General features: G+C 32.4%; 2 protein-coding genes across 7 annotated transcripts in view; both read left to right on the top strand.

The window, feature by feature from the left end:
• LOC114339212 (protein diaphanous) overlaps positions 1-12252 on the top strand; it is a 197929-nt gene extending 185677 nt beyond the window's left edge. For all 6 annotated transcript variants that reach the window (XM_028289996.2, XM_028290070.2, XM_028290203.2 and 3 more), the window contains one exon: positions 6152-12252. Coding sequence is in view for 1 of the 6 variants with exons in the window: in XM_028290203.2 (XP_028146004.1) it covers positions 6152-6167 (16 nt within the window). In the remaining 5 variants the exon portion in view is untranslated. The remainder of the gene's footprint in view (positions 1-6151) is intronic.
• Positions 12253-13687: 1435 nt separating this feature from the next.
• Positions 13688-18365, top strand: LOC114340143 (enhancer of rudimentary homolog). Its single transcript, XM_028290898.2, has 3 exons — positions 13688-13828; positions 13881-14066; positions 16376-18365. The coding sequence occupies exons 1-3, from the start codon at positions 13826-13828 to the stop codon at positions 16496-16498; spliced, it is 312 nt and encodes a 103-aa protein (XP_028146699.1). The 5' UTR covers positions 13688-13825; the 3' UTR covers positions 16499-18365.
• Positions 18366-19472: the final 1107 nt, after the last annotated feature.

Here is a 19472-nt window from a genome sequence, read left to right as displayed (position 1 = left end):
GTCTTTCTTTGTAGTATCATTTATAATTTGTCAACATTTGGTCAGTTTCCGCAATAATCTTTTCGTTTCATCCAAGTTTCTTTCACCGTATTTTTTTTGAGGTTAGCGAACAATTTTTAGTCGCTTATAAATGAAAGAAATGTGCTCTGTCATTGTTGTGATCGATTTGTTTTGTTCTTTAGTTGTAATCTTGTTTTCGTAATTTATTTCTTCAAATGCACAAATAGCACTAAATAGGAGGTAGGTGTAAGTTCTCATTTTAATATTAGTGGCAAATATACAATCAAGGATATGTTTTTTGTTTAATGAAACACCCTGTATTTTATTTTACATTTGGAATCCGCTTTATTTCCTCGTTACAAGAATACAAAGTTGTTTTGTGTCATCTTCTTCTTCTTAAGGTGCAGTTTTCTTTCGAAATATCTATTCTATGGATCGAATGCTTTTTAAAAATCCACAAACGCCATCTGAATTGAACCGTTATACTGAGTACATTTTTCAATTAGTGTTCTTACGGTGTGCAAGTGGTCTACGGTACTAAAATGTTTTCTGAATCCACCCTTTTCGATAGGGTGGTAGAAGTCCAGCTTATTTACTAGACGGTTCTTCTTCTTCAGCTGCCATCTCCGCTACGGAGGTTGGCAATCATCATAGCTATTTTAATTTTTAGGCAGTAACTCTAAATTAGTTGTTTTGAGCTGCATCCAAACCATTCTCTCAGGTTCTTCAGCCATGAAATTCGTCTTCTTCCGATGCTTCTTCTGCCATCTATCTTTCTTTGCATTATGAGTCGCAGGATGCCATACTTCTCGTCCCGCATCACATGTCCGATGTGATGCGGGGCGAGAAAGATGTGTAGAAAACTACAGTTAGTTTTCTTTCTTTAATTGTAAGTTGCAACTTCATTCTCTTTACCTATTATTCTCAGTACTTCGTTGTTCGTAACGCTATCTACCCAGGAAACCCTCATAATTCTATAGGTCCACATTTCAAAGGCGTTAAGTCGTCTCATTGTCTCTACATTTAACGTCCATGATTCCGCTCCATAGTATAGTACACTGTATACGTAACATTTTGTTAGGCGTACTTTAAGAGCTAATGTTAAATCTTTGCTACATAGGACCTTTTTCATTTTGACTTTGATTTCTGCAGTGTAGTCATTATTTTCTGTTATAAGTGTTCCTAGGTAAGTGTACTTTTTTAATCTTTCGATCTGCTGGCCCTCTACTGTCAAGATTTCGTTATTATTATGGTTGTTTTTACTAATTTTCATAAACTTCGTCTTTTTGATATTAAGAGAGAGTCCATACACCCTACTACACCTTACTATTTTACTCATGAGTCTTTGCAGGTCTTGTAAACTATCGGCTATTATTACTGTATCATCTGCATATCTGATGTTGTTAACTAAGACTCCATTTACTCTTATGCCGACTGTTTCATCTTCCAGAGTTTCTCGCATTACATCTTCAGAATAAGCGTTAAATAATAGAGGTGATAGTATGCAGCCTTGCCTGACTCCTCTCTTTTTTCCATTTCTTCAGATGTTTCTTTTTCAATTCTTACTATTGCTCGCTGATTGTAATAGAGGTGTGTTATTAGTCTTACATCTCTTTCATCTAGGTTTTTAGTTTTCAGAATTTCCATGAGTCGATCATGTTTTACTTTATCAAACGTTTTATTGTAGTCTATAAAACAGACGTAAAGAGGACGGTTAACATCCAAACATCTCTGTGTCAGCACGTTGAAGGAGAATAATGCCTCTCTGGTACCTAGACGGTTGGTTATGATTTTGTTAGTAATTTATACAGATGTGATAGTGGCATATAGGGCTTTTCATTCACAGTCATTTGTTTCGAGCTTCTGTCATGTGTCACATAAAATTAATATATCTACGTCATACGTTATTGGCATCCACCATGATACAAACCGAAGACGTATGACGTAGATACATTAATATAATGTGACACATGACAGAAGCTCGAAACAAATGACAATCGATGAAAAGCCCTATTGGTCGGTAATTATCGATGTCAGCTTTGTCTTCTTTCTTGAATAGTAGTATGACTTCGGAATTATACCATTCTTGAGGAACTTCTCCTTCATCAGTCCAGTCGTCAGAGACAAAAGTTCCACTTGAACATCTAGAAATCATACAAACAAGCTGAATTTTGCTGAGAATGTCAATTTAGTACATTCTTTCACGGTTTTTACTGTAAATTTTAAGGAACCGCTTGGATTGACATAAAATTTGGCATACGCATAGCTAACATGTCAAAGAAAAAAAAGTCATATGGTGCCGATGTGTGCTTTTGCCCTGGGGGTGACTTTCACCCCAACTTGGGGGGTGAAAAAATATATGTCCAAGATAAGTCCCGAAATGGATAAACCGACAAATTTTAAGCCACTTTTGTTCTATAGAATTTTTTCGCCAAATCAATACTTTTCGAATTATTTGCAAGTGAATATGTTCATTTTTCAACAAAATAACCACGTTTTTAGACGGTTTTTCGCAAATAACTCAAAAAGTAAGTATTTTGTCGAAAAAAATATTCTTAGCAAAACTATAGCCTATAAAAAAGTGAAAAAAACGGTGTATATATCAGGTCTCTATACCTAGCAAAAATAGGTTCATATTCGAAAAATTCCAAATAGAATAATTCAATGTGAAATATTCAAATAATGAAGCATTCTTGGGGAAACACATTACAACTTTTTTAAAGTGTTAAAAAAAGCTTTACTTCTGTTTTTATAATAAAAATTTCTAGCATCAAATGTAAGCAAGTTGGTCCCTTTTGTTTTGGCAAAAAAAAAATCAGGAAGATCACCCCCCAATTAGCAACTTAAATGAAATTAATCGTTACCGCTTCACAAGTTACTTTGCTTATGTTGTGTTTTTACGATCTGTAAGTTTCATCGATTCTTTTTTTTTACATTAACGTGCTCAGCAACTATGGCCACACGCAACAGGTTAGCATTAACAAGTTGTCAAAAAAAAAATTTGAAGTTTATGATACAATGATATTTTTTTAAAAACTGAAGAACTCTGTCTAACTGGTTGGTATCACTTAGAATGTCACATAGCTGCGGTTTGAGTTTGAGCTGTTGTCTTACTACACTGAACTGATGACATTCGGTAATAATGTGGTTCACGGTAAGTTGGCACTGGCATGTTAGACAGATAGGCCGGATATCTGATGACATCAGGAAGCCGTGAGTAGGTTTGGTGTGGCCTATACGGATTCTTCTTATAATTATATTATATTATATTATATTATATTCATCGATTCAAAGTGCTTATTTTTGAAAAAAATTGGTTTTAAAGTAAAATTTTTAAAAATTGTAATTTTGAAAAAAATGCCTTTTTTAAAAAACTTAAAAATTGTTAGAGATACCAAAAATCTTAAACAATAAAAAAAGTCGGCTTTCCTTTTCTGAATATTTTGTATTTTTTTGTTTTTCTGTAAGACAAAAATTGGTTAAGATTCGGTGTTTCTAAATTTGCATACACTCGTGATAGTGACTCGTTCGAGCCCTTTTAACTACAGCTCTTTCAAAAATAAGGACTTTGAACCGATGAAACTTACAGATCATATGATCAATACATACGCGAGTAAAAAACTTGTGAAGTGGTAACAATTAAGTACATTTGAAATGCTAATTAGGGGGTGATTTTCCCGATTTCTTACCAAAAAAAGGGATCAACTTTATTTTGAGCGTAACTTGTTTATTTTTTATGCAAAATTTTTTTTAAACAAAAATAATCATTTTTTAAACACTTTAAAAAAATTAAAATGAGTTTTCCCCAAAAAAGTGCTTCGTTTTTTGGTTATGGCACGTTAAAATATTCGATTTTGAATTTTCCGTGCTATATGTTTTTCACTTTTTTATGTGCTATATTTTTGATCAGAATTTTTTTTCGGCTAAATACTTACTTATTGAGTTATTTGCGAAAAACCGTCTGAAAACGTGGTTATTTTGTAGAAAAATTAACATATTCACTCGCAAATAACTCTAAAAGTATTAACTTGGTGAAAAAACTTTATAAAACAAAAGTTGCTTAGAATTAGTCATTTTATCCATTTCCGGACTTATTTCGAACATATATTTTTCACCCCCCAAAAGGGGGTGAAAGTCACCCCTAGGGCAAAAGCACACATCGGCACAATATCACTTTTTTTCTTTGACTTATTAGCTATAGGTATGCCCAATTTCATGTCAATCCAAGCGGTTCTTTAAAATTTAGAGGTTTTGCAATATTTTACCTTTAAAGATCGTACTAATTTTGGATCCCCAAATAGATGAAAAAAAAAGTTTGCCACTCCTACCGTGCGTATACGAATGCTACACTCTTCACCTTTAAAACACATTCTGATTTTTGTCGATATCACACTCCGATCAAAAGATATCAAATTTTTACCGTCGAGTTAATGTTAATACAAATTTCGTTCCAAGCGTTGTTTCTGCGAGAACGGTTAATTCTACACAAAAAGTGCTCATGAACATTTTTTTTTCAAAATTATCTTGGTTACATTTCTTGTTTGAGACATTTTGTATACAGATTCTTGGTAAATCAATATTTTCCGTTTTCCTCCATCCATACGAGGGTGGTTTTAGGTGAAGCCCGGGGGTAGGAGTGGCAAACTTTTTTACATCTTGTTTGGGTCTCAAAAATTTACATTCTCGGCAAAACTCAGCTTGATCGTCTGGTTTGAGAGGTAAAATTTCTGTCGACTGGCCTAATAACAGTATAAGCTTATAGAAAAGTAAAAGTACATATTCTTTTTCTCATAGGCATCTTTCAGTGCGTCACAGTTTTTCGATTTCTTTCTAACGCATTAAATTGTATGTGACAGAGAAAAGGGCACGTCCGTGATTACAGACATTTATAACATTTATTCTAGCTGTCGATAGTTGGCGCTATAATCGAAAAAAAAATATTTACGAATTATATAATATATCTACGAATATAATCTGTACAATCTATAAGACTATAGAAATCAAAGAAAATACCATTTTATAAATACAATAAACAATTGATTTGTTTTTATGCCAAATTGCAAATAAAATGTGACAACTGTCAGATTTAACTAAAATGTCATGTTAGAATAAATGTTATAAATGTGTATTATCACTGACTTGCCTTTTTTTCTATCATTTGTGACGCACTAAAAAATGCTCATGAAAAGGACCATAATACACTATAACTTTATAATATAAACACAAAATATAAAAAAATAAAACGGGATAATACCCGAAGGTTGGCTGTATACCATCTAGTTAAATAAAATTAACATGAAATAAAACTCCCTAGTGTAGTTGGTATATTTAATAAAAATTCTAAAAAAAATTTTAAAATCCAAACGGATTACGTTTAACACGTTTTCGGACTTATCAGTCCATCATCAGTGAACTCTCTGTCCTTGCTAAATGGTCACAATGCCAAACACTGGTCAAGATGTATGTTCTAACTACATGGTGAAATTTGTTAAACAATTTGGCTTACAATGGATGCCAACGGATTAGTACTAGGTACATGATGCTCTAAATCTCTTAATTAATGGAGTAGAGCATCATGTACCTAGTACTAATCCGTTGGCATCCAATGTAAGCCAAATTGTTTAACAAATTTCACCATGTAGTTAGAACATACATCTTGACCAGTGTTTGGCATTGTGGCTATTTAGCAAGGACAGAGAGTTCACTGATGATGGACTGATAAGTCCGAAAACGTTTTGAACTTAATCCGTTTGGATTTTTAAAAATTTTTTAGAATTTTTATTAAATATACCAACTACACTAGGGAGTTTTACTTGATGTTAATTTTACAAAATATAAGTTATAAATTCCAATATACACAACAAATCCGCTAATGCCACTGTCACTACTGTCACTTAAAATGATAAACGTCAAAATTCATAGTAAACAAGGAATCATAGACATGCCTTATTGTTTATCCTTGTTTAACTTCTTGTGGTTTCTATGGACAAGCGGTTTAATTTTGCGATGCTAGTTTCTGTGAGTAAAAAAGAGACCTAGTATAAAACATAATTCATGAATAATTTCATGCATGCGCAAAGATATAATGGAAGAACTGTAGGAGTATATGTCCATGTATTTTCCACTCATATAACTTCTTCTTTTGTTTCAGTGAAATATTGGCGTAGCATTAAGTAATAATAAAGAAGAACGCACAACGACTTGAACGCTCAAAAGAAATATATTATATAAAGAAATATTTTATACGTTGTAATAATTTATTTTGTAAATTGTTTTTCCATTTGTAAATAATAATCCGTATATGTATATTTAGAAATTGAACGAATGAATCTCTTATATATAGTTTTAGTTTTATCGCAGATTATTATGTAAATATGATAAAAAAATAAAAAAAATCAGTCTTTTGTTAAACTTTATATTGCCGTAAAAGTAGATTAGTTTTTTATATATTGTTTTTGAAATTGAACAAATTCTTGTACGTTTTGAGGTAGTGTGCTTTTATAATATGTAAAATGTTGTAATTATTATATACTTTACTGTTCGAATTTTTGTTAGGTTTTGATTTTAGTTTTATTTATTTCTTTAAAAAAAAATGTGTATGGTTAATTAACCAAATATATGCGTACTGTTTTGTTTATAAGTCATTTTAAGTTAAGTTCAAAAAGCTCTTTAATTGGACCTCTGTTCTTGCTATTTTTTGTAGTGGGTGACATCAAATACAAGATGGCAGATAAGTTTATTTCAGAACAGAATTTTCATTCCTAAAAAATCCTATAAAACCAATTAAAAGATCTGTTGCGCTGCTATGATGTTCTTCCTTTCACTGCACTAACAGAAAGAGTAGTACCCTGTACCAGTATCTTCCTGGATCATTCACTCTCCCTGGACCACTTTTTGTTACAAAAAGAATAGTACTAGGGAGTCATCATTATTTACGTTTGTCGCTATACAGGATGTTAGTAAATAAGTATGAAAAACTTTAAGGGGCAATTCTACATGAAAAAATAATGACAGTTTGCTCTATAAACGTATGTCCACAAATGCTTCGTTTCCAGGATACGGGGTGTGGAAATTTTTTTTTCAAACTGCGAATTTTTTTATTGCTCTAAGACCTTTTAAGCTGTGAAAATTAAATTTGGTGGGTTTCAAGAGGTAGTTATTGCGCATTTTTTGGCAAACAAAATAACAATTTTATATTCATCATTGGCGCGCCTACGGGTAATGGTCTGAAATTTTTTAAAGAAAAAAATAGTACGCCACTGAGATATTTCAAGTTAAAAATTATTTTTGTATTCCACGTTTAATTTATGATAAAGAACCTTTTATTGTCTTTTTTTCATATGGTGCACCGTTTTTATGCAAAAAAATAAAACATCTTCGAGCGTATTTTTCATTTCTTAATATAGTATACATTATCAAGAACTCTCCAATATAATAATGCCAAACTAGAACAATAAAAATTATTTCTAAAAAGATTTTAACTAGGAGCAACGCTACAACAAATGTTCAAAATTACCTCCTTTAAAGGTGACAGAGTAATTTTATATTCACCATTGGCGCGCGTACGGGTAATGGCCCAAATTTTTTAAAGAAAAAAATAGTACGCCACTGAGATATGTCAAATTAAAAATCATTTTTGAATTCCTCGTTCAATTTACGACAAAAAATCGTTTTTGTCTTTTTTTCATATGAGGCGCCGTTTTTATGCAAAAAAATAAAATATCTTAACGTTTACAAAGTATTTGAAATAAGTTTCTATGCATATGGAATCTATCTCAAATAATTTGTAAGCGTTAAGAGTTAAGATGTTTTATTTTTTTGTATAAAAACGGGGCCGCATATGAAAAAAAGACAAGAATGATTTTTTGTCGTAAATTGAACGAGAAATTAAAAAATGATTTTTAATTTGACGTTTCTCAGTGGCGTACTATTTTTTTCTCTAAAAAATTCAGACCATTACCTGTACGGGCGCCAATGGTGAATATAAAATTATTCTGTCACCTTTAAAGGAGGTAATTTTGAACATTTGTTGTAGTTTTGCACCTAGTTAAAATCTTTTTAGTAATATTTTGTTATTGTTCTACTTTGGTATTATTATATTGGAGAGTTCTTGATAATGTATTAAGAAATGAAATATACGCTCGAAGATGTTTTATTTTTTCGCATAAAAACGGTGCACCAAAGGAAAAAAATACAAGAAAGGTTCTTTTTCATAAATTAAACGTGGAATACAAAAATAATTTTTATTGTGAAATAACACAGTGGTGTACCATTTTATTCTTTAAAAAAATTCAGACCATTAACCGTAGGCGAGCCAATGATGAATATAAAATTGTTATTTGTTTACCAAAAATTGCGCAATAACTACCTCTTGAAACCCACCAAATGTAATTTTCATATCTCAACCGGTCTTAGAGCAATAAAAAAATTGGCAGTTTAAAATAAAAATTTCAACACCCTGTATCTCGGAAACAAAGCATTTGCGGACATGCGTTTATAGAGCAAACTGCCATTATTTTCTCATGCAGAATTACCCCTTAAAGTTTTTCATACTTATTTACTAACACCTTGTATAACCTAGTATTTGAATTTGCAATGATATTTCATGAAAATTGTCACAGCATAAACTATCAGTTGATGGTACTTCTCCCATTGGATAAGTTGGGTCAACGAACATCTGAACTGTCTGTTGATGGTACTGATGTCGCGTAAAGATACAGGAAAGGCACCTTCACTAGATTTTTTTGGTATTTTCAAGAAGACATTTACAAAAAGAGTAGTACCAAAGCGTTGTCTTTAAATTTGGAATTTCTTGTAAGGATTTTCATGAAAAGGGTCCGAATTTAAGCTTCCCGTTGAACATTTTGGTTGATAAACGTGTGAACTGGATGTACACGGTACTATTATTGTGGCAATCCTCAAGATAGTAGCAATCCTTAAGATTGTCATTGTAATTGGTTGCACTTAGGTCAAATGATCAATCATTCTCTCAGTTGCAGCCAAGATGTCTTTCTCCTAATGGAGCATTTTTGCTACAAAATCGGTAGTACCAACGGTAGTTTTAGTGGAATTAACAACTTAATAGAGTCAGTTATTTTTCTAGATGCTGCCAGGATAAGCTTTATTTTACTAAAGCACTTTTTGCTACAAAAACGGTAGTACCAACGGTAGTTTCAATAGAATTTACAACTTGATAGAGTCAGTTATTTTTCTAGATGCTGCCAAAATAAGCTTCATTTTACCGGAGCCCTTTTTGCTACGAAAAGTGTAGTTAAAGGGCGGATTATTTAAATTTACAATTATTTATAGTGGTATTTCATGAGATTAGCCTTAGTTCAAACCCATTAACATTTAGTAGTATATTTGCTAAACAAATCTTTTTTATATTAAAAAAAAACCATCTAGCAGTTCTATTCAATAAATAATTTTTAATACTCATTTGATTATACTCGAACATTACCTCATAACGTACTAAAACTATAAATCTTTATTTTATTCTTTTGCAATTGTTTGTTTTTATAATATTTTTGATTATTTATGTCTAGCTTTTGTGAGTTAATCGAATTCAAAGATTTTTGTTAACTTATAAAAATTTTACTATTGTTTCTTATTTTGTTGTATATTAAGAACAAATAAAACTTTGAATTACAATTTCATACTATTAATTTCAATGGAAACATAATATTCTCCTTTTCATGAACATTTTTCAGTGCGTCACAAATTATAGAAAAAAAGGTAAGTCCGTGATAATACACATTTATGACATTTATTCTAACGTGACATTTTTGTTAAATCTGACAGTTGTCAAATTTTATTTTCAATTTGGAATAAAACCAAATCAATTGTGTCTATTGCATTTATAAAATGGTATTTTCTTTCATTTGTATAGTCTTATAAATTGTACAGATTATATTGATAATATTATTATTTTATTTAATAAATAATTCTTTTTTGATTATGGCGCCATCTATCGACAACTAGAATAATCACCGAACTAGAATAATTGCCAAAGTATTCAAAGACGTGCCTTTTTTTCTGTCACATACAATTTAATGCGTTAGAGAGAAATCGAAAAACTGTGACGCACTGAAAGATGATCATGAGAAAAAGAATATTTAACTTTCATTATTTTGCTCTGTCTAATAAAAACAGAGGACGATCTCCATTTTTTTAAATGATCTTAAATGTAATTTTCTTCTAAAATAAATGTAAAAATGTAGAAACAACTAACAAATAGAAAAGTAAGGGGGTCAGAGACGGTTCCCCAATAAGAAGACGATCAGTGGAAATACCGCGAAAACGATGGAACGACAACTTAATGGAGACACATTGAAAAACAGATGACAAATATAATTAGTATTCTGTATATCGATTAGATTGCCGTCGCCACAGTTAATGGTGGGGATACACGAAACGTTGCCAGCGTTTGTAGCGCCGAAATATGACAATTTTGACGACTCTTTGTAATGTCAGTGTCATTGTTTGTACAACAAATTTTGTCAAAAATGGTAAATAAATATTACATATTAAAGTCAAATATATGTCATATGCTTAATGTCAAATTGTGGTCGACAAAAATGTCAAGTTACGACGCTAGATGTCGCGTCAGTCATGCACAAAGCGAATAATAGCTAGAGAGAATATATCTAGGAGGGTTGACATGGAGTGGATATGACATTTCGACAGTGCTTCTCATGGTGGAGAAAATTGTGAGCCGCGGGGGACACTTGATTTACTATAATTACGTTTATTTTAAAAAAAAAAGGCCCCATTACGGTTCTTGTATCGATTTTGATTGTTACTTACATGGAGAAATAGTGGAGTGAAATTCTTTCGTTTTCCTATTCGCCCCGTGCGTCTCCCCTCTATTTACAGTCACGTGACACGGTGTCAGATTTTGTAAGGACGTTTTAACATTGAGTCTCATGGGATTATTTTGTTAAACTTGAATATTTTATTTTGTAGTGATAATAACCAAATACAATTGTTAGAATTCATTAGTTATTAATTTATAGTACAACAAAAATATTTTCTTTTTCGTTAATAAAGATTTATTGACATAAACTGCGATAGTGAGGTTATGTATACATAATTAAACTGATGGAAAATGAAGAATTTATATCAGATTAACTGCGTTTTTATTTTCTGTTTATATTAATACATCTTATCACTAGCGTGACACGGTTTTTTTTTGTTAAATGTCCCATTTAAACATACACAAAGCGTCCTTACAAAATTTCAAAAAACCGCCAACACGAGCAGGTCGGTCGATTTTGCTTTGACACTTTGTTAACGCTCGGAGCGAATATTTACAATCCGGGGCAAAGCACATTACCATTTTTATTATACAACGGTTCACAACAATTCCTAACATTTGCTTGGGGAATATCACTAAAAACTATATTTCATAGAAATTTAAGATCAAACCATGGTGGTATTATCTTTCCAAACACTATACTTAAGCTAAAAAAGCAGCAGAGGAAGCAAAATTTCAACTTTAGAGGAATTAAAAAGGCTCGAGATTGGATAAACCCTGGCTTTTCAACCTTCGTTTACAAAGTGATAATAACAATATGACAGTCGTGGCGTCACACTTCGGCTGTTAGCCTTAAAATCACATCGTATTTTTCTATATTTGAACTACATGTATTATATCAGACATTTTCTACCATATAGAATATAGAGTATTTATAGCAAATTTCTAATAATGTATTAATACATTAGCACAAAATTAATAGTAAAATTTTAAATAATCTCTTGTTTTTGTAAATCACGCATAAAGCATACACATAAGATCGTCCCCCACATAGCCAGAATGTACCACGTGACCTATTATCATAGATAGCGCTCCCAGCGGATTGCCTACTTCATTCTCATCACATTTCACCCATCCCTATCCAAGAAAAGCCTGCGCATCTTTTGTAATAATAAAATTTTCATACGATTAAGTCAATCCTGACATTTTTTGGCGCATCAGTAATAAACATTTAACAAAAGATTGAAATAATAAAAACCTTCGATAATAATAATCTGGCAAATAACTCCCGTTTTTGTATATTTTTTTGCTTGGTTACTTAATTTTCCGATTTATAAAGTCATACCCTTTATTTTGTATACTGTTTAATAATCTTTATGGAAATTTTATTTTATATTTCTTGTAAGCTGTTTATTTTTTATTAATATTTTTATAGAATATGTATGTGAATAGGATAATAAATTAAAAAATATTTTAATAAATTATTTTCAATTGTTTGCAATTTTTTTTATTTTTATACTAACCTATTAATTTTGGCTCCCAGAACGCGTAGATATATAATACCTATGATAGGGGAGCCCAAGCGGGGATTTTTGCAGTTACTCGAGCGCGTCGATATGGGGGAAACCTTGTACCCTGTAAACGTTCCTCTACCATATACTAGGGGGGAATTCGGTATGGGAGGTCCGAAAAAAAATCTATCCTTAGAAAAACTCGAAATCGTCAGATTAAGATAAGGCAAGTTAAGTACATGCAAAAGAGTGTATATTTAAAAAATCTGACGATTTGAGCTTGGCGTAAGGAAATAAGTCAGTCACAAAGTTTCACAAGAAAAAACTAATATTTCGCAAAATGAACGTCAGATCGAAAATTAAAAAATACGTGTTCGCGAAATGGAACATCAGATCGAAAAACTGCAAAATACACGTATTCATTATTTTTGAAAAATATATCGAATGGCACCAAACATGACCCCTCCGGAGGTGGGGTGGGGGGTTACTTTAAAATCTTAAATAGGAGCCCCCAATTTTTATTGCAGATTTGAATTCTTTACGCAAAAATAAGCAATTTTTATTCGAAACATTTTTTTGAATTATGGATAGATTTCGCTGTAATCAGAAAAAACGATTGATGGGAAGGGAAAATTGAATTAAAAATTGGAAAGTCTCCCACTTTAAGGAAAACTTAACTTTTTTTTGGTTTTAGGACCTACTCTTCACAACCCAATCGGTCCCCATAACGCTCGAGTAACTGCAAATGTAGCATACTTTCCTTCCCTAGTACTATCTGCGCGCTACAATCTAAACCTGTTCTCCCAGGGCGACAAAGAAAAATGTGGTACGCAGCATATGGATTATGGATCTCTTTTTAAACGGCGTGGTTTATGAACCACGTGACTTTCGATCGATAAATCGGGTGAATAAATCCCGCCGATTAGAAAGAGATGCATACCCTGCTTAGAACAATTTTCTCTGTCGCACTGAGGGAACAATTTTAGATTGCATCCGCATCCCATTCCAAATTTTTTCTGGAAGAAAGATACACTGCTGAAGTCGATTTCCAGTACAAACTAGAATAATTAATTTAGCTCGAGCTCAGACATACAGCCTGAAAGTAAATGGGTGATTTACATCAACTTGAAATTTGAAACAACTGTGATTGTTTTAAACTTCAAATTAGTCAGCCGATCGTTCCTTGTGTTTTAAAAATGTTCTACCAAGGTGAATACTGGCAGCGCGGTATACATCGAGCAACGAGAGAGTCAACACAATCTTAATATTGATAAATAATAATGATTGTACTGACTCGATGTTTCGAAACAATTTGGGACCTCTATTCACCGTTGTCAAATTTCAATTTTCTGGACTGTGTTACGGGCGCATGATTCTACTATGGTGGCTGAATTAGTAGCTAGAAAAGACAACAGTAATTACTTTAGACAATTGACATTGACAGTTTCAAACCGTTCCGATTTCTGCATTTCTGGGAAAAAGTATTTTTTGGAAGTTTGTGAAGCTTGAAGCTATTTAATTGAATTAAATAATTAGGTTGTGCTAGAAACAAATAAAAATGGTAAAAAACTTTTCTTATATGATAGAATTAGCTTCTAATGATTTATTTATAGGCGCATACGATTCTGTTAGTACAACCGGGTATGAATCCAGAAACCCGTACCTATTCTGATTATGAATCCGTTAACGAATGTATGGAAGGAGTCTGCAGAATATACGAAGAACACTTAAAAAAGCGTAATCCGAACACACCTACTATTACTTATGATATATCCCAGCTCTTCGATTTTGTAGACCAGGTATGTAAACATTTTACACATTTTAGCAGTATTTTTATTGGAAGAAGCCTTTCCGGGAATCTGGTAATTTGTCCCTCTAGCAGGCAAGACCGTCTAAAGGCGGTCTAATTTATAGCTATTTTTATGCCTGCAGCATGCAAGCCCGCCTTTGGTTGTAATACCACTGAATGTACTTGTAGGTAGGCATTTGGTTATGGTTAGCGCTAATTGATTGGCTCTTTTAAGTCAAAACCCATCAAGCTTTGAATTTTTCGATTGGCCACAAATAAAGTTGGCTTGCTAGGGGGTTAAATGCAGAAAGGGTACTACTATCTCTGTATATCATAAAATAGTAGGCATTTAGTTTGGCTTCTGTACTTGTAGATACTTACATCTTAGAATAATAAGATTTAGGATTTAAAAATAAAAAAAACATATTCAAAGTCAATAATGTGTAGTCCTATAGTCTAAGTTATGTTATTACAATATTTTCAAGTAAAGTATCACTCTGAGTCCGATCGGAGTCATACACAGCGAATGTGTGTTTTCTATTTAGTCTCCACATATACATTACATTTTCTTCTAATGTCTTCACTCTACTTTCGATCCCTCAGCATATTTCCTGTAATTCTTTTCAGTACTCAGTACTACATCTCTGCCGTTTACAGTAGTCTTTGTGTCATGGCCATGTTGGGGCTTGTTTCCTATGCACATGTTATTATTGGCTTGATTTTATCTCACTGTTAATGTGTTGGTTACACCATGTTCCACCAAGTATTTTATTCCCATTACTTGTTCAATGCTGATGCTATTAATTTCTATTTTACATTTGATTGGTTCTTTGCTGATTACTATTGTTTTAGTTTTCTTAGATGATATTGTCATATTCAATTTTTTATCTTATGTTAAATCTGTGGACAAGTCTTTGCAGACATGCATACTACCTTCATATTGAGCTATCAATAATGCATTGTCTGTACCTATATCAGAGTATTTTTACTTCTTTGTTTCCCATTGTGTATCCTCTTCCTTTGTCGACACTTTTGATAATTTCATCCATGACTAAATTGAAAAAAAAAAGGGCTCAATGAGTATCCCCCTGTTTTAATCTGCTGCCTAAGACCCAAATATGTAACCCATCTTCTGTACCGGGTGTCCACTTATATTTTCCCCCATTTTAACTGCCTATAACTTCTAAATGGCTTAAGATAGAAATGTGCGGTTTTCGCTGAATGTGTTATTTTAGTAAAAGTTTTGTCTGAATGGACTGAATTTTTTATATCGCTTTCAAATACGAAACGAAAAACGGCGGATTTTTGAAAAAAACGTTGAATTTTTTTTAATGGAACACCCAGTATATTTTTTTGTTAATTGAAACAAAGGTCATTCACCTATCCAGCGATATAAAGTTTTTCAAAATCGTTTGTCAAATCACTGAGTAATTAATTTTTAAAATGAGAGGTGCAACATGGATATCACATACCTAAATAACATAATATGTGATTTCCACATTGCATCTCTCATTTTAAAAATTAATTGCTCAGTCATTTGACCACCGATTTTAAAAAAATTTATATCGTTGGATAGGGAAATGACTGTTTTTTCAAGTTTTTAGGTAAATGACCATTTTTTTTATCGCTTTTAAATAAAAAATGGCGGATTTTTGGAAAAAAGAACGTTGACTTTTATTGAAACACCCAGTATATTTTTTTGTAGCTTGAAGAAATGGTCATTTATCTACCAGCGATATTAAATTTTTTAAAATCGGTTGTCAAATGACTGAGCAAATAATTTTTAAAATGAAAGATGCAATGTGAAAATCACATAACATAATATCATTTTGCTTAGTTATGTTATTTAGGTATGTGATATCCACGTTGCACCACTCATTTTAAAAATTAATTACTCAGTGATACTCAATGATCAACCCTATTAATTCAACAGGTTATGAACACCAAAAGGCATCAGCGGCACTGGTTCAATTAGCACAAAATGCCATCAGTGGCACCGAATGTGTTAAGTAATGTTGTTAATTGTTCTGTCATGATTGCTCCACAATATTTCAGTAATTCATTTATAACTTAGTAGCTAAAATTTATATAATTGATCTTTTCAAACATATCGTCGCCTCAAAGCAACAGTAGGATATGTATATATTCTACTGTTGCACGAGTGCACCGTATATGTGTATATACCATACACATCGCATCGGTCCCACATGACTTGTTGATCGGTGCACTAGTGCAACAGTAGGATATGTACATATCCTACTGTTGCTTTGAGGTGACAATATATTTTTGCCTATTTTATATTCTATTTGTAATTTTCAGCTCTCCGATTTAAGTTGTCTTGTGTACCAGAAATCAACAAACACATACGCCCCATACAATAAAGATTGGATCAAGGAGAAGATTTATATATTACTACGACAAGCCGCAGGACATGAAGTATAATATTTTCGAATGTATTAAATACTTATGAGCTGTGAAGCAAAGTTACCTTCAAACCTAGCTAGTAATAATGTGTATATGTATGTATGTAGTGTATACATTTCTAACACCTATGGGAACATCCATAAACTATGTCACCACCCATCACCTTTTTCGTAAAACCAGGATTCACAGTTGAGGCCCCCTCATGTCAATGTTGCAAATGCAACTCATAACCCCCCTTCCCCCTTTTAAAAAAATTCAATGTTATTTGATTTTTTCAAATTAATATTAAAACTTTATTTACAAGTGTAATGTTAAGATTTATAATCTGCTTAAAATAATTTAATTTAATAAAAAAATATGTACACAGCTTTTAGGTAAGAACATATACTTACACTTATTTCATCCATTCTATGTCGACATTAATATTATTTTATTGCTCTCTTTATTTTCTACTGGGAAAGTTACTTCAGGATATATATTTTCTATATCGATCAATTCTAAATATTTAGATTCATCAGTATCTTTAAAAAAGGCATTTCAGATTTCTATATTTAGTAATTTTTATTGGGCGAACTCAGCTGCATATTGAGCTAATATTCTGCTTTTTTCTATGAACTTTTGATCCATGTAGTTCAACAGATTTTTTGGTGGGACACTACACATACATGATAGAAGCTAGTAAAAAATTATATTTATAAAGACAAAATCGATAAATTTAAATGACTAAATGATGTAGGATGTGCACTGATGTCCCACTCCCCTGTCATATACCATCCTAATAAGCAAAGTCCCCCTCCCTCTTCTGTATGAAGTAGTTTATGGATGCTCTCTTTCTGGAATAAATTATTAAGTTATACTGATTTTTCAGTCAATGTTGTTTCTGATAATTTTAACTTTTATGTATTTTTTGTACAGTTTCATAAAATAGAACACCAATAAAATTGACATGCTAGGAGCCATGTAAAGTATTTAAAAAAATTAAATTTTATATTGATTAAATTATTTTATACTGTAAAACAACTGAAATGAAAATGTGGGAGAAAACAATTCCATCTTGTGACCCACGGCTCAAAAATTACAAAATTTTTTCTTAAGCTATAAACTGGTGAAGTAAGCTACATATAGATATCGAATTTATGAAAACAATGTTACAAAAAATGTCATGTTTTGATAATTTGGCAGTAAAGTAAATCATATGGACGGCGTTATGCATAACTCGACCAAGCACCAAAACATAGTTTTGAGATAAATGGCTTCAAAGTTTTTCGTTTCTTGGTTGCTTAATGGTCGCTTAATGGTAAGTGGATTAATGTCGCTTGGTTTAATTTTGTTTTTCTTAGTAACCGTTAAAGTGACAATAACAGGGATTTTTTCCAAGATAGTTTTAGCTATGTGTCACCAGAATCCGCTGTTATCTCGATATTAAAGAAATGGCGCTTGGTCGAGTTATGCATCTCTCTTGGACCATCACTCCTAGTGGAGTATTGGGCGCATCTGCGTTTCTTGGCCGATAGTGTAAGACAGCTGGTGGCCAGCTCAGCGCGTCTTCTTGTGTTTATTCTCTGGTTAATCTGCGTACCAGTTCCTTCCATTCTCCTCTGTTTCTTGCTTTGTTTTTCACTTCCCCCCAACTTAAGCCGATTCTGTTGTGTTCTCTGGTTACTGTTTTCTTTCAAGTATTATCTGGTCGTCCCCTCTTCCTTGTACCCTCAGGTTGATATTCGAGTGCTTATCTTGTGATGTTACTTAACGTATGGCCGATCCATTTCCATTTCTTCTGTCTGATTGTTGCTATTATACTGGTTTGTTTCGTTCATTTCCATAGTTCTTCATTTGTTATTATATTAGGCCAGTAAATTTTTAAGATCTTTCTTAAGGACCTATTTACAAAAGTCTGTAGCCTCTTTGTTGTGCTTTCGTCATGCTTCCAAGTTTCTGCTCCATAGAGTAATATGCTTTTTACACATGTATTGAATATATTGATTTTTGTTGACTCTGTTATTTCACTTGTTTGCCAGATTTTATTTAACGCATTGAAGGCGAATTGTGCCTTCGTTATTCTTGCTTGTATGTCTTTCATGCATCCTCCTTTTCTTTCCATGATTGATCCCAAATAAGTGACTTTCTCTACTTCTTCAATTTCTTTGTCTTTTATTTTTATTTTGTTAATTTGCGAGTTATCATTTTTTAAGATATTTGTCTTCTCTGTATTTATCCGGAGACCAATCATATCAGAGTACTGTGTTAGCTTATCGACTTTTGTTTGCATGTGAGTTCTGTGTTCTGTTAACAGGTAGACGTTGTCAGCAAATTTAAGATCTTCAAGCTGATTAAAGAGGTTCCATCTAATGCCTGTCCGATCATCCGTTACTTTCCTCATAATCCAGTCTACCAAGATAAGGAACAAAGTAGGAGATAAGATACAACCTTGTTTAACACCGCTTTCAATAGCTATTTCTTCTGTGATTGCTCCCTCGTGTTCTAGTCTAGCTTTATACCCATCATAAAACAGTTTGATCAGGTTAATAATTTTTGTTGGTAGACCATACTGTCTTAAAATTTTCCACATTTGTTCCCTATTGACTCGGTCGAAAGCCTTTTCAAAGTCGATAAAACTTAAATTTATGTCTTTCTGCCATTCATTAGCTTGTTCTAGAAAGATTCTTAAGGTGCATATGTGATCTATAGTAGAGTGTTTAGCACGAAAGCCTGCTTGGTTACTTCTCAGTTTCTTGTCCAATTCTTCTTTCATTCTTTCGAGCAGAATTTTTGTTAGCACCTTGGATGAGGCGCTTAATAGAGTTATTGCACGCCAATTTTTACAGTTACTCAGATCTCCCTTCTTTGGTATTTTTATTATCAGTCCCTCTTTCCATTCTTGTGGCAGTTCTTCGTTGGCCCATATTTTATTTAAAAGTTTATGTAGCATATCTATGGCTTGTTCGGTGTCTGCTTTTATCAGGTCGATAGGTAAATTATCTGTTCCTGCGGA

Source organism: Diabrotica virgifera, chromosome 5 (genome assembly GCF_917563875.1).
Source record: "Diabrotica virgifera virgifera chromosome 5, PGI_DIABVI_V3a".
NCBI lineage: Eukaryota > Metazoa > Arthropoda > Insecta > Coleoptera > Chrysomelidae > Diabrotica > Diabrotica virgifera.
The sequence above is the reverse complement of the archived record's forward strand: the minus strand, read 5'-3'. Positions and strand labels throughout refer to the sequence as shown.

Coding starts and splice junctions, on each gene's coding strand:
- LOC114340143 (XM_028290898.2), top strand. Junction 14,067..16,375: donor TCTTCGATTTTGTAGACCAG/GTATGTAAACAT, acceptor TGTAATTTTCAG/CTCTCCGATTTAAGTTGTCT.